This window comes from Marmota flaviventris, chromosome 16, assembly GCF_047511675.1.
Source record: "Marmota flaviventris isolate mMarFla1 chromosome 16, mMarFla1.hap1, whole genome shotgun sequence".
Classification (NCBI taxonomy): domain Eukaryota; kingdom Metazoa; phylum Chordata; class Mammalia; order Rodentia; family Sciuridae; genus Marmota; species Marmota flaviventris.
In genome coordinates, this window is record NC_092513.1 from 44647320 (window position 1) to 44663763 (window position 16444).

The 16444-nt window shown below is 37.0% G+C and overlaps 1 protein-coding gene across 1 annotated transcript in view; it reads right to left on the reverse strand.

The window, feature by feature from the left end:
* The window catches only part of Taf4b (TATA-box binding protein associated factor 4b), a 138489-nt gene that overhangs the window by 25050 nt on the left and 96995 nt on the right, over positions 1-16444 (reverse strand). The window contains exon 14 of the mRNA XM_027935756.3: positions 7915-8019. Within this exon, the coding sequence (XP_027791557.2) occupies positions 7915-8019 (105 nt within the window). The remainder of the gene's footprint in view (positions 1-7914; positions 8020-16444) is intronic.

The following is a 16444-nucleotide window of genomic DNA, read 5'->3' on the forward strand; positions in this document are numbered from 1 at the left end:
AAAAATCAGGCTAAATTACACCACCAAATTTCCTGTATCTCCAAGTTGCATACAACATATCATAGGAGTTTCCAGCCTCCCTAGTTGTGTGAGCTAATCCCCATTTAAAAATTCCCTCTTAGATATCTATATATACCTTGTTGATTCTGTTTCTCTGGAGAGCCCTGCTAATACAAAGTTCAAAATAGATTGTCTACAAGTTGTAGTACAGCATATTCAATATGATCCCATTATGATCTATAATAAATATAAATTATGATCTATAATGGGATCATATTGAATAAGAACTCAAACACCAAATTCTGTAGAAGTGTATATGGGTTCCTCTACTTAATAACCATGTAATTTTAGATGGCAACTAATCCTCTCTGTAACTCATGTTTTTCATTTAGAGAAAGCAACAGTATAAGCTTACAGAGAAATTGTGAAGTCTAATGAAAATAATACATTCTAATTGCTTGATAAAGGTAAATTATTAATAGTATGTATTGTTTTTTTTTTGTTGTTGTTGTTTCTTTTTCTTTTTTTTAATTGGTTCTAGAGATTGAATCCAGAGGCACTTAGCACTGAGCTACATTCTCAGTTCTTTTATTCTAAGACAGGGTCTCACCAAGTTGGTTTGGACCTCACTAATTTGCTAAGGCTAGTCTCAAACTTGCTATCTTCCTGCCCCAGCCTCCTGAGCCACTGGGATTACATGTGCCACCAAGCCCAGCATATATGTATTTTCTGAATTATGCATATGTAATTGAATTATATATTCATTTTCACCAATAAAATGGGCAAGATCACATGGTTTAACCTAATATATACATGGAATCTTTCAAAAAGGATATCCAAGAAACTTAAGAGCTATTTTTCCTATTCTTCTATACCAATTAGACACGTTCCGTGACCATAGTCAAACACCTCCTCTTAAATAAAAAGCTCTAGTAAGTAAGCAGTATTACGGCAAACATAAGAGCTCTCCCTCCCCGACAAAATCACTATCATTTGTTGACTGAGTGATCTTCTTTCTATAATACTCTTTCAGGGAGATTACTCTTCATTTCAAAGAATCTTAAGAGACTTATAGAAGGCTAACACCAGAAATAATCTCAGGGATTATATACCAAGATAAATTCATGCTAGTTTAAACACTTTCAGAAAGTTATTCCTGAACTTTGATCTAAGTATTACACTCCAAGGAGTTCTGGTTTTAATATTTCTGTATAATTATCCTTTTATAAATTAGATAGGAATAGAAAAGGCACAAAATAAAAACAAAACAATATTTTCTGAGAGATACAAAGAAATGTGAGGGCAGTCTATGTTTGAGAGGACTACCACAGGTCCTAGTGCTGCATCCGGGGGAAGCTGTATCCCAATAAAGGCTGGAATGAACTCACAGGAAAGCAGTGATGAAGAAAATTACCTTTCCCCATAAATCCCTAATACCATCTTCTCTGAAGAAGACAAAGTAACGGACTCCATCACACTCTGCTTCCTGAATTTCCTTTTGCCTCATATGGACACACACCAACTATCAGAGTTCCAAGTACTCTTGAATAGAATCCTCTCTGATGCCATCACTGCCTTTTCAGGACACTCCCATCCAGCTTTGTCAGACTTTATTTTTTGTTATGGGCGGGAAGCTGTTAGTGAATGTTTTCTGTGCTTGTTTTAAAAATCAGGGGCATCATCACTTCTACTGAACTAGCTGGCTTTCACTCCCCAGAAAGAGTATACCACTGAAACATGGAAACAACTCGGAGAAGAAAGGGAATACTGTGTAAGGTGTATTTTAAGCAAAATATACCAGGTATACATATACAAAATTTGAAGTGTGGTTTCTACTGAATGCTCATGGCTTTCACAGCAATATAAAGTCTAAAAATTGTTAAATATGACCAGTAAGAAGTTGGGTCCCTTCTCTGTACTTTTGTAACTCCAAAATTGATTTTATATATAATCATGTGATTTTTAAAGACATATTTTAAGGTTAAAATGAACCTACTCTTACATTTCAACAACAACAAAAAAACATTGTTATTAATGTTGGGCCATTAATACATCACAGAACTATTTGAAAGCACTGCTAATGGGGGAAAAGGATAGATTCTTTCTGATTCAAGGATCTTTAACACGGGAAGTAAAGTTTTAAAATTCCACAGAACCCCAAACACATTATCTGCATAATATCTATACATAAAACACACAAGCAAATATGATAAATATTAAAGAATTTTCTGTTTTTCTATATCAATATCTGTATAGCTTACTTAATTCAAAAACTAACTTCATCCACTTTAAACCATATCAGTAAATTAAGGATATATCGAACGTATTCCACTGTAGTAAATTTTAACTCTCTCCCCCAAGCCAGCAGACTCATGGTATAAATTTTTGCTTCAAAATGATAACTGGTACTGACTGCTCTTTGTCAAGACAATCAGAGGAGACAGTATCTGGTGCTTTTCAGCTTTACCAAGACTTCTAAAGATATTAGTATCAACTTTCAAAGGCCAGGTAAATATACATCTTTTACAAATATATTATTTTTAAGGAAAGGGGAAGTTTTACACTTTGTTTTATTATGACAGAAAAAAATACTAATTCCTCCAATTTACCATCAACAAAAAAATAGTAATTTCTAATTTTACAGGTACTAAGTCTAACTTTCTGAAATAAAAAAAGCCTGGATTTGAACAAAGAGAACCATACCCTATTCTGCTTCCTTCTGGGATTATATGTTTTTTCTAAAATTTAAATCAAATAGGCACGATTTCAGGTTCTCATATATAAAGGATGAAGCAAATAACAAAGCCTATTTACAGAATACAGAATATTAAAACTAAAAATTATTTCATGCATCATTTCTATCTTATTTGTGAGAGAATAAAGGAAGTAAATAGACAATCTGACTAATGCAATTCAAGTTATTGGAGGAGCCAACACCAATGTACTTAAATACTGAACAAACATGCAACAGGGTTCCTGTTTCCCATTAAAAAGTGTGTGTGTGTGTGTGTGGGGGGGGGGGGGTGCTGGGGTTGTGGCTCAGTGGTAGAGTGCTTGCCTAGCACATGTGAGATACCGGGTTCGATCCTTAGCACTACATAAAAATGAAATAAAGATATTGTGTATCCACCTATAACTAAAAAATAAATATTAAAAAAAGACTTATGGTTAAAATACAGTGAATAAAAATCAACAAAATAAAAGTAGTCTTCAGCTAATTTTCAGATAAGAATTATACTAAAATGTCACCACTTGATTGAAGAAATAGTTCAGTTCAGAATAGCATTAACCAAATGTCTGACGTCTACCTAAGCTTAAATTCAAGGCAACACAATGGAAGCCAGGCAGTTCAATATATTTATATCCAAATCACAAAACATCTGTTTTGAAAGAAAAAAATTAAATATTTGTACATCTTAATACTAAGAGGTAAGTTGCCGCAGTCCGGCTGCAGCAAAATAACGGGAGGGGGGTGGGGGGGACACGAACAACTTGTGTAGATTGATACAGCAGGAGAGGGAACCGTTTATTGCAGGACAGGAGCAGTATTTATACATTCCACACAGCTTATCTAATTAGCATAAACTAGATACATCAGTCAACCAATAAGGAATCTCCACACTTAATGGCTCGCTTTTGTTACTTCTCAAACCACTCCCTCTGGCATTTTGCCAGGCACCATCCAGACTTGTTTACAAACTCTTTTAACATTCCCCTGGCAAAATGCCAGGTGTTATTTTGACTTGTTTACAGACTCTAACAGTAAGTCACATAAATTGACTTTAACACTGCTTTGAAGACAAATGTCACATTTGCTTCTTGTAATACTCCTAGGGACTCAAATATACAATGAATTAAAAACACTTAAAAATCTGACTTATAAATTGGAAAACATTTAATATCTCTAAATTTGTGACAAACTCAAACAAGACTAAAATGAATGGAGAAATTAATGACTAACATTTCAAATTCATGAATAATTAGGGCTGAAATAATGGTGTTATAAGTATGATGATAAATATTAAAAATTATTAAGCACTTATCTGAGGCCAGAAACTAATTAAGTACTTCAAATAAACAAATCCTTAAAGCATTGTAAGGCAGGTAATTATACCCATCTAACAGAGCAGACTAATTGAGGACTGGGGTTTAAAGAATTTGTCCAAAATTACAAAGTCTAACAGAGGCAACCATGAAACTCAGATGTGTCTAAATCCAATGTATATGTATAACCCCATGTGCCATGATGATTTCCTGCATGTGAGCATTTAAAATAATTTGTTATATAATGCTACTAGAATAGAAAAGTAGGAAAGGAACTTAGACATCTTTATAACTCGTTCTCAAATGAGTTATAATACTATAAATAATATCTACGTGGATGAAAAAATTATTAATTATTCTTCTCATAAAAGAAAAACTATGCTTAACAAGGCCTATTTATAATATCCTTAATGATGATGAAACAGCATGCCCCAATTTTAATAAGATATTTACACACATTGATATATAAGTGAACCAAAAAAAAATGGGGTAGTGGGTTGTCCCACACTAGAAAAGTAGAAATGAAAATTTCTCTACTGGACTAGTTGTATTAGGGTTCTGTAGAGGAACAGAATCAACAGGAAGTGTAATTATGAAAAGCAGACCAGAAGCTGGACAGTCCACAATGGCCGCCTGCAGGCTGGAGAATTGGAAGAACCAGCAGCTACACAATCAAAGAGGCCAAAGCCCCAGAACAAGAGGGATCAAGGATGTTACCCTAGTTTCAGACCTAAGCCTTCTGGACAATCACTGTTCAGAGTCTGCGTTGGAAGAATGAAGAAGCGAGAATCCCATGATCACAGCAGCATTCAAGAAGCCATTCAAGAAGAATGGAGCTTGCATCCGCTGCTGCTGCTTTGCTGCTGCTGCTGCTGCTGCTGCTTTGGTCTTGCAACTTTTATTCCATCCAAGACATCAACCTACTGGTTGGTGCTGCTCACGCTTAGGGAGGGTCTCCATTTCAGTTAATATCCCACATGCCAATCATTCCTAGACACACCCTCACTGACACAAAATCCTCCTAATCCTGGGTATCTCTTAATCCAATCATGTTGACAATTCAAATTGACCATTACACTAGTTTTGCCATATGGGACTTTGAGAACATTATGGTAAGTTAAATAAGCCAATCACAAAGGACAAATGTTGTACAATTCCACTCCTATGAGTTATCCAAGTAGTCAAATTCATAGAAGTAAAAGTTGACTGGGGGTGACCAGAGAGTTAGGGAAGGGAGAAATGAGGAATTGTGTAATGGGTATAGAATTTTAGTTTTATAAAATGAAAAAGATCTTTTCAAGAATGTAAATATGCTTAATATTACATAACTATACACTTAAAAATGGCTTAAGTCAGAAAAAAAAAAAAAGAAAAAGGCTTTAGTATTAATATGTAAACAGCTATAGATGTACAGAGGCTAGGGATATAAGCTCAGTAATAGAGCTCTTGACATAGCATGTGAGGCCCTGGGTTTGATCCCCAGTGTGTTTACACGTATGTACGTGTGTGTACACACCCCTATCCAACCAGGAGAACAGTCCTTCCACACTGTGCAATATAGTAGCTACCAACCATATATGACTATTAAAATAATGCTAATTTTGAAAAAATTAAAAAATCATTTCCTCAGTCATACTAGCCTCATTTTAAGAGCTCAACAGCCATATGTGGCATTATCAACATAACCATAGAAAATTCTATTAGATAGGATTGGTTCAGTGTACAGAAATGACTCAAATACATATGAAAATTTGCATTTGATACAAAACTGTGTGCAATAAAGGTGGCATTTCAAATTAATAGGGAAAGAATTATTAAGTAAATAGTGTTGAAACAATTTATTAGCCAGAGGGGAATAGGGGAGGGTGGAAGAAATAAAGCTAAACCTATATCTGAACTGCATGAACCAAAGATTTACACCTAACAAAATAAAATGATTAAAGTACTAGTTACCAATGGACTTTCTAAATAGAAAACAATCCTAAAAGACAGAATGAAAGAAAAATTAAAAATGAAAGAAAAATTAAAATTTTAGATGAATAAAGGTAAAAACTTTTAGGTGAATAAAGCCCAAACTTAAAAGAAAATAAGAGGGGATGTTTATAACTTTTTAAAATAAATTAAAACACAAAATTCAGTGGGAAAAAGGCCAACTGAATGTGTCAGTACACACATGAAAAATTACTCAATTTACTCATCACTTAAACACTATTACAAATTGCATTTTCAATCATGAGATGGCAAACATAGTCTCCAGTATTAATGGGAATATACAAGATAGGCACGAATGGATATTAAAAACTGATAAATGTTATTTAGAGGGAATTTTAAGAGTTATCAAAAATCAAAAGCAATAAATAATAGTTGTGAATAAATGAATGTAGGCTTGACTTTCAAGTAGTTTGAGAGGTGAAAAACTTACCTAGTGCAGGTATAAATGAAACAAGGTCAGGCCTAAATCAATAGTTGGTAGAGCAGGGTATATGGAGGCTCATTATCCCCCTTCCCCAATACTGGGGGGATTGCATTCAGGGGCTTACACATGATAAGAAGTGCTCTACCACTGAGTTATATCCTCAGACTGTCTATGTTTGCATACATTTGAGTTTTTCCATAAAGGTTTTCCTAATATGCATATTCTTCAATCCAGGGGTTCAATTTCTAGATTTTCACCTCTAGCTGCACTGTTCCAGCACACTACAGTGTAAGTATAAGGGTGTTCTTTGAGGCAATAAAAGTAAAAATCTAATATTTGTTAAGAACTGATTGGGGAAAAAAAAAAAAACTATGGTTTGTCTAAATACAGTAATGTCACATGCCCAGAAAAACAAATTATATGAAGCAAATTATGAGAAGAAGAAAATATCAAGGGCAGAACAATAGGTATAGTTTGATCTTTAAGTAAAAAAATCAAACAAATAGCTTTGGGAATACACCTTGATATATGTCCACATTCATAAAATATTTCTGAAGTGATATGAAAAAACATAATGGTAGTTACATCTGATTGGGTACAGGCTAAGGAACATATCATATTAGAAATAAAAAATAATTAGAATTATTTAATCTTTCTTCGATTAAGGTGATTGGCATTTGCTTAGGAACTGTCAATATTCAGGGTCAAGGCTGGTAGGAAGCTACCTCAAAGTTCATTTAAATTCTATGGGCAGAACAGATGAGTTGTCACTCTTTTATTGCTGACCCCATCCCAGTGCTCTTATGGGACCTTTATCTCAGTCAGCTCTGATAATTCAACTCAAAGACTAATATTTCAAATAATTTCTTTGAAGATATAAATAAGATCCTTCCTTAGTATTAATCAAACAATTAACAATATTTATTGAGCATATAGATGCGGTCAGTTCTACAGGGAACATTAGCCCATAGGACAATAATCCTTGCTCAAGAAGTTTATAATCTAAGATAAGAAAACATATTCTTTCAAGAAATAATAAGACAACAATTAAGCCATGCAAACACATTCAGTGCTCACAAAAGGAGAAGTTGGTGTAGAAATGAATAATCACAGTTCAGGGAAGAAATAAGATAGCAGATTCAATCTTAACAGATGAGCTAGATTTAGATAAACAGAGGGGAAAAGATTATATAAAACCTCTAGAAAGAATACACAGAAACAAAAAGTTGAAATAGACTCAGTACAACTGGAGATAGGGGGAAAGGAAGAAGTTTGAGTAAGTAAAAGTAGGAATAAATTTTCAAAAGGACATACATCTTAAAAACCTGGAAAAAATTGTCTAAGAGTTTGGCAGCAACAACATGCAGAGCAGGGCAAACTATTTCCATCTCTTTGCGTCTTTTTAGCATGCTTGCTTGATATGAAAAATAAAATAATGGGTGCTATGTCAGTACCTCACTTCCAGATTCGAGTGGTCTCTTCTTCCTTGGTCCAATAGCTGCAAGAGCTGTGAGATTAGCATCTCTGTGCTGTATCTGGGCGAGTTCCAATTGCTGTAACTAGGAGATGGAAAAAAAAAAAAAAAACCAGCCATGTTTATATACACTCATGCTCAGAGGAAAAAAGAAACTGATCACTAAGCCTATTTCTGTATACTTCCCCAAATAAAGTTATAGTATAAAATAAATATTAGATTCCCTTATACCCAAGGGCATGTTTTCTGACTCCTTTCTTCCAGAAACAAGAACTTTAGTCCTTAGTTTTTATCCAGAAGAGGCAAAAAACTTAGGTAAAGGGAGTACAGGACACAAGAAAAGAAAGGCATCTAAACCACAATTTCTCCCTGGTTTAAGCACAATTATGAAATGTCTGAAGAATATGATGAACATCAAGTTGGAGAAAGACTGGCCCACTAAAGTCAACCTTTCAGATTTTTTTTAAAAAACTACTTCAACATATGAAAATTAAATATATTTGTCATCCTTTGTTTATGAATGGAGACAGTGAAATTCTATGACAACTTCTCAAAAGTCACACAAGTAATAACAGAAAGAAATAGCACTTGGAGCCAAGCGTTAATTACAAACATTTTTAATACATCATGCTGCCTCCTTTGCAAATAAAAATCATGGATTTTACTCTATATTTATCTTCACAGAAAAAAAAGTGAAGTGATTTTTTTTTTATATAGCTTTCATCACACTAATCCAGAATGCCCGAATCTACAAGGTATAATTTCTGAGTATGTGCATGAAAGATGTCCTATGAAAGGCAGAAACGGCATCATTTCGTCAAGGCAGCTAAGTGTCATTTAGGTATTTTTTGAAAAAATAAGGTGTGAAAGTAAAAGCAAAATACTTCTAAATTTGTCTCTAAGTTTTTCCAAAAGAGGAACAATATTCAATTCCCATCAAAACCTTACTACTGGAGAGGACAAAGAGGCAAGATGAGGCTCGCTGAAAGTCACTTATTCTAACAGGATCAAGACAGTCAAATGAAGGTAACCTATGGAGAAACACTGGCAATATTCTTCAAAAGAGCATTAACCAAATTTTAAATACTTTTTTTTTAAATTTTTATTTTTTTAAGAACAGGATGAAGGCAGACGCAATGGTGTATGCCTACAATCCTGATGACTCTGGAGGCTGAGGGAGGAGGATGGCCTGGGCAACTTAGTGAGATCCTGTCTTAAAATAAAACAGGTTGGTGCTCAAGTAGAACACTACTGGATTTAAGCCCCAGTACTACAAAACAAATAAATGAATGAATAAAAGCAGTATAAAAATAGGAAACAATCTGTGTAGTTTCATCCTTGGAACTGATATTTATTTATTTATGTTACTGCATAAATACATCTCACTTTAAGATAACTTCGGATTATTTGAATATTAAAAAAAACAATGAGTAATCCAATAGTAATTGAATCTTTAATAAAGTAGAAAACAGATGGTATGCTCTGAATGTCTGTGTCTCAATGTTGAATCCAAACCCCCAAGGTGACAGTATTACGAAGCAGGGCCTTTGGGAGGTGACGGTTCCAGTGGATGAAGCATTCACAAATGGGATCAGTGCCCTGATGAAAGAGCCAGAAGAGAGACTCCTTGCTCTTTCCGCCATGTGAAAACAAGGCATATATGAAGAATGGGTCTCTGATCAGACTCCAAATCAAATGGCATCTTGATCTTGGACTTCCCCGCTTCCAGAACTTGAGAAATAAAATCCTATTAGTTATAAGCTACCCAGTCTAAGGTATTTTGTTACAGTAACGAGAATGTATTTAAACAACTAACCAAAGAAAGTAAAGTAAGAGCCAGGCATGGTGGCACATGCCTATAATCCCAGCGGCTTGGGAGGCTGAGGCAGGAGGACAACAGGTTCAAAGCCAGCCTGAGCAATTTAGTGAGGCTATAAGTAACCCAATGAGACTCCGCCTCAAAATAAAAAATATAAGGCTCAGTGATTAAGCACCCCTGGGTTCAATCCACGGTATCAAAAAAAGAAAGAAAGGAAGGAAGTGAACTAAGAATCATTTTCCATTTGCTCCACAAAATGTAGGACAGAATACCTTTTAATCTGTGAGTTTTATTTTAAATAATTAGAAAAGTGTTTTCAGAAGTTGTAAAATATTTTGTTGCTGCTAGTCTTAATAAAAAATAGTTTAGTTTGATGCTGCCACAATCCAGAACTTCTAGGTGACAAAAAAGAAAAAAAAAATTCAGTTAATCTACCCTACAGCACAAATCAAATTATATTTTAAAATTCTTCCCTGTAGAGAAAAAGAATCTGCAAGGTAGTCATACCAAGTAAAATGTTTTTAAATTGACCCCAGTCTTCAAATTCCCCAATCTATGTAGCAAATAATTTTCTCTACTCTACAAATGATTACTTTGGTTTTCTTAAGTTTTACATACAATGCTATAGAAAATTTTGCTAACATACAGAAAATTGGAAACTGATCATAGTTCTGGTTGGCCCTGTACTTTTAACAAACTCTCTACAATATTATCTTAGCCATCACAAAAAAGAGAAACCAGACACTCAAAACTAGAATAAGAGGAAGTTCTAGGCAATACTGCAGATTTGGCAAAACTGGTTGAAGATGACAACAATTGAGTTGAGTTTAGTAGAAATAGACACTGATTTAGGGGCTCATCCATGGACACAAAATTGTTGCATGACTAACTGCAGAAAACTCCCAAGTTATATATGAAAAACAAAACCAAAATCCTTCTAGTACTAATAGATAAGGTTAGCAAAACTACAAGATGTAAAGTCAAAACACATAATAAGAGACACACTGTGTTAATGGATCACAAGACTCAACATTATAAAGATTTTGGTTCTCTCCAAATTGACCTACACATTTAACACAATTGCAATAAAATTGGTATTGCAGCTATGGTAAGTTGGTTCTAAATTTTATATGGGGGCTAGACATAGATCAGTAATAGGCCACTTGCCTGGCCTGCATGAGGCCCTGGATTTAATTCCCAGCACGACAAAATAAACAGCTGCTAACAAAGTTAGTTTATCTGAAAAGACAAATAAATTAGAATGGTTTAATCTTGATAAAAAAAGAACAAAATTGAAAGAATTATACTATGTGATTTTAAGATTTACTATAAGACTATAATAATAAAAATAATGTAATACTGGCAAAGAAACAGACAGATTAATGGAACAGAACAGAAAGAAGATCTGTATAAATACAGCCAACTGGATTTGATCAGGTTGGAAAACAATTCATTTGCGAAATATCAAAAATTCTCTTCTTGACCAAATTCTACCCATGTTCCTCTGAATCCACTTCTCAACTAAGCCTCAACACTGGTTTAAAAAGAACTAAATAAAATGCTGACATGGTTTGTACCATCTCAAGGTTGCATCCTTAGAATGATATCAATTCTTGAAGAAAGGGCCTATCTAAGAAAACTCAAGGCTGCCAAAAGAATTCTTATTTGTTCTAGCCAGCACCTGAAGATGAGGCCCTTGTTGCCAGCCTCTGGAAGAGAAGTGCCTAATTTCAATAAGCAACAGTTAGCAAACTCAGATGGGTTTCAAATAGACCAAGCCCCGTTCCCATTTTAAGGTTTTTTTTCATTTCACTAACTTTACTGAGTTCCCACTCATGCCCTTCTATTCTCACATTCTCCATTTAAAAAGCCACATCAATGTTTATATCAGCTCAATTCAAATAGCTAAGCTATGAAACCAACCTGGGTGCCTTTCAACAGATGAACGGATAAAGAAAATGTGATATATATAAACAATGGATTATTACTCAGCCATGAATAATGAAGTTATAGTATTTGCCAGTAAATGGATGGCACTGGAGAAATAAGCCAATCCCCCAAAAACCAAAGACTAAATGTTCTCTCTGATATGCAGATGTTAAGACAAAATAAAGGGATGAGGGAAGAACAGAATCTCAGTGGAGCAGACAAAGGAGAATGAAGGAAAGGGAGGGGAAATGGGAATAGGAAAGATAGTAAAATGAACTGGAAATAACTTTCCTATGTTCATATATGAATACACCACCAGTGAAACTCCACATCATGTACAACCACAAGAATGGAATCCTAATTAGAATCAGTTATACTTCATGTATATATGTCAAAATACACTCTACTATCATGGAATTCCAAAAAAAAAAAAGAAAGAAAAAAAACAAATAAAAAAGTTAAAAGATACAAGTAAATGGCAAGACAAAAATAAATAAAATGCCCAGTAACTTCTATACCAATCAAAGGAGGCTGGTTCCGTTCAACTGAACCACTTTGCCTGTTCCAATAGCATATTATCAATAAAACCTATCCTTACCACTTTAGTATCCAGCAGTCTTTTCAACAAATGTACGGGCAACTAGACACCTATGCACACACACATATACACAAATTAATCTGGACCTAAACCTCAGACCTTTTATAAAAATTAACTCAAAATGGAAAACCACAAACATCTAGGGAAGAAAACATAGGAGAAAATCTTCATAGCTTGAAGTCTAGCAAAGAGTTATTAGACATAATACCCAAAGTGCATCCATAAAAGAAAAAAGTGACAAACTGGTCTTTGGCAAAATGAAAACATTTTGATCAGTGGAAGATACATTTAAGAAAATTAAAAGACCAGCTATTTTACTTCTCTGTCTTGGTCTAATTAGCCTTTATTCGTCTTTCTTGCCTTATTGTCCTGCAAGGACTTATTAGTATACCATTGAAAAATAGTGGTTAAAAACAAATATCGTGTCTTTTTCCTAATCTTTGGAATAAAGTAGTCAGCTTTTCATCATTAAGAATATTAATAGTAGCCAGGCCCCACTGGCACATGCTTGTGATCCCAGCAGCTTGGTAGGCCAAGGCAAGAGGATCATGAGTTCAAAGCCAGCCTCAGCAAGTTAGTGAGGCCCTAAGCAACTCAGTAAGACTCTGTCTCAAAATAAAATATTAAAAAGGGCTGGGGAATCACAAACATACATGATGAAAAAAGGAAATATCACAACAGACACTACAGAAACACAGAAGATAATTAGAAATTATTTTGAGAACTTGTACTCCAATAAAATAGAAAATATTGAAGGCATCAAATTTCTAGAATCATATAATTTGCCCAAATTGAATCAGGATGATATACACAATTTAAACAGATCAATTTCAAGTGACGAAATAGCAGACCCCATCAAAAGTCTGCCAACCAAGAAAAGCCCAGGACCAGACGGATACACAGCCGAGTTCTACAAGACCTTTAAAGAAGAACTCCAATTTATTTATTTACTCTCCAATTTATTTCAGGAAACAGAAAAAGAGGCAGCACTTCCAAACTCATTCTATGAGGCCAATATCACTCTGATTCCAAAACCAAGCAAAGACACATCAAAAAAAAAAAAAAAGGAAAACTTCAGACCAATATCTTTAATGAACATAGATGCAAAAATTCTCAATAAAATTCTGACAAATAGAATACAAAAACATATCAAAAATATTGTGCACCATGATCAAGTGGGATTCATCCCAGGGATACAAGGTTGGTTCAACATATGGAAATCAATAAATGTACTTTATCACATCAATAGACTTAAAAGATAAGAATCATATGATCATCTCAATAGACACAGAAAAAGCATTTTGACAAAAACCAGCACCCCTTTATGTTCAAAACACTAGAAAAACTAGGGACAACAGGAACATATCTTAACATCATAAAGGCTATCTATGCTAAGCCCCAGGCCAACATCATTCTAAGTGGAGAAAAATTTAAGGCATTCCCTCTAAAAACTGGAACAAGACAGGGATGCCCTTTTCCACCACTTCTATTCAACATAGTTCTTGAAATACTGGCCAGAGCAATTAGACAAAAGAAATCAAAGGGATATGTATAGGAAAAGAAGAACTCAAATTGGCACTATTTGCTGACGATATGATTCTAAACCTGGAAGACCCTAAAAGTTCCACCAGAAAACTTCTAGAACTAGTAAATGAATTCAGCAAAGTAGCAGGATATAAAAATCAACACCCATAAATCAAAGGCATTTCTGTATATCAGTGACAAATCCTCAGAAAGAAAAATGAGGAAAACTACTTCATTTTCAATAGCCTCAAAAAATAAAATACTTGGGAATCAACTTAACAAAAGAAGTGAAAGATCTACATAATGAAAATTACACAAGCCTAAAGAAAGAAATCAAAGAAGACCTTAGAAGATGGAAAGCTCTACCTTGCTCTTGGATAGGCAGAATTAGTATTATCAAAATGCCCATACTTCCAAAAGCATTATACAGATTTAATGCAATTCTGATCAAAATTCCAAAGTCATTCTTCATAAAAATAGAAAAAGCAGTCATGAAATTCATCTGGAAAAATATGAGACCCAGAATAGCTAAAGCAATCATTAGCAGGAAGAGTGAAGCAGGTGGAATCTCTATACCAGACCTTAAACCATACCACAAAGCAATAGTCACAAAAACAACATGGTATTGGCACCAAAACAGACTGGTAGACCAATGGTAAGGAATAGAGGACTCAGAGACTAACTCACAAAACTACAATTATCTTATATTAGACAAAGGTGCCAAGAACATGCATTGGAGAAAAGATAGCCTCTTCAACAAGTGGTGCTGGGAAAACTGGAAATCCATATGCAACAAAATAAAATTAAACCCCTGTCTCTCACCATGCACAAAACTCAATCAAAGTGGATCAAAGACTTAGGAATACAACCAGAGACCCTGCATCTAATAGAAGAAAAAGTAGGCCCTAATCTTCATCATGTGGGATTAGGCCCCAATTTCCTTAATTAGACTCCTATAGTGCAAGAATTAAAACCAAGAATCAATAAATGAGATGGAATCAAACTAAAAAGTTTCTTCTCAGCAAAAGAAACAATCTGTGAAGTGAACAAAGAGCTTATATCCTGGGAGCAAATTTTTACCCCTCACACATCAGGTAGAGCACTAATCTCTAGGGTATATAAAGAACTCAAAAAGCGAGGAGAAGGAAGATGGCGGCGAGGGGAGTGCATTGCCCCCGTGTGCTGCTTCACTGTGTGGGAGTATGACAAGTCAGGACGGCTAAAGGATATCTTGTTAGGAATTTCCAGCAATAGTGGGGTGCTCCGGAATCTGGAGGAAGGATTTCCATCGCACGAGGATCGGCTACGGGGACTCAAACGCGAGAGGTTTGTCGCACGGAGGGTAACACTGCTTATTCAGCAAATCGCCCCGCGGCTAGAGTCCGCAGCGCGCGCTGGGATAGAGACGCAGGGTTACAGCGCTGCAGTTTCTGCCAGCCGCGCAAGCACCGTACTCAGGGCTGAATTCTGGGTTCGAGACGGGGGAAGGAAGCGGTCCATCTCGGTTCTCCACACCGGTCAGACCACAGAGGAGGCCAGCAGCCACCATGTTGGTAAACTGACGTCACCTTCCCTGTTTTCGACTGACCGCAGCTCATTCAGCCATAGATCAGGTAATTTCAGGCTGCAATTTGCCTGCGGCTTGCAGACAGATTGCTAGGGTTCAGAGCCTGGGTGCTTCTTAGAACCTGATCTTATCGGAGCGAACACCGAGCGCGGGGCGGCCGAGTTCCGGCTCCCGGAACCGTCCCGGAACCGCCCTGGCCCAGGGCTGCGGAGCCTGCGGAGGCTGCTTCTTGGACCCTGCTCCTATCAGAGCATACACCAAGCACTAAGCAGCCGAATTCCGGCTCCCGGAACTGAGCCCGCGGGGACTGCTTCTTGGAGCTTACACTTATAGGAGCTTTCACCGAGCACGGAGCGGCCGAGTTCCGGCTCCCGGAACTTCCCTGGCCCGGGGCTAGGAGCCCGCGGAAACTGCTTCTCAGTCCGGGTCCTGCTGAGGGCCGGTCAGGACTCACCCGTTGCTTTGGTTGCCCGGCAAGGGGAACGAAATGCTGCCATTCGCATAGGATACCAACATGGCAGAGATCTGATGTCAGCAGAAAGCGGCGGAGGAGAGAACTTCATAAATACCAGCGGTGACATAAGCAGTTGGTCTCCTGGTAGGGGGGGTGAGGCACAGTCACCCGAGTCTCCTCAATTTGTCGTCGAGCCAGAGGGGAGGAGCCGGGCCGCCGCCAGCGCCCGGAGCCTGCTCGCCAGCGTGGTGACCGCGTGACCCCAATTGGAGAGGGGGCGGAGCAGAGCCACCACCCGCACCCGCAAGGTGGGCAGACCCGCGACCCAGTGGTACATGGGCGTGGTAGGAGGGGCAGGGCAGAGCCGCCGTTCGCGCTTGCAAGGTAAACAGACCTGTGACAGCCTGGCGGGTCAGGCCCAGTGGCCTGCCAGTGTGGTACACACGTCACCCCAACTGGAGTAGGGGCAGAGCAGATCCTTCTCCCACGCCCGGATCAGGCCCTGCCGGTGTGGTGGTCACGTGACCCCAATTGGAGTGGGGGGCGGAGCGGAACCGCCACCCGTGCCCGCAGGGTAAGCAGACCAGTGATCAACCTGCAGATCAGGCCCAGGGGTCCG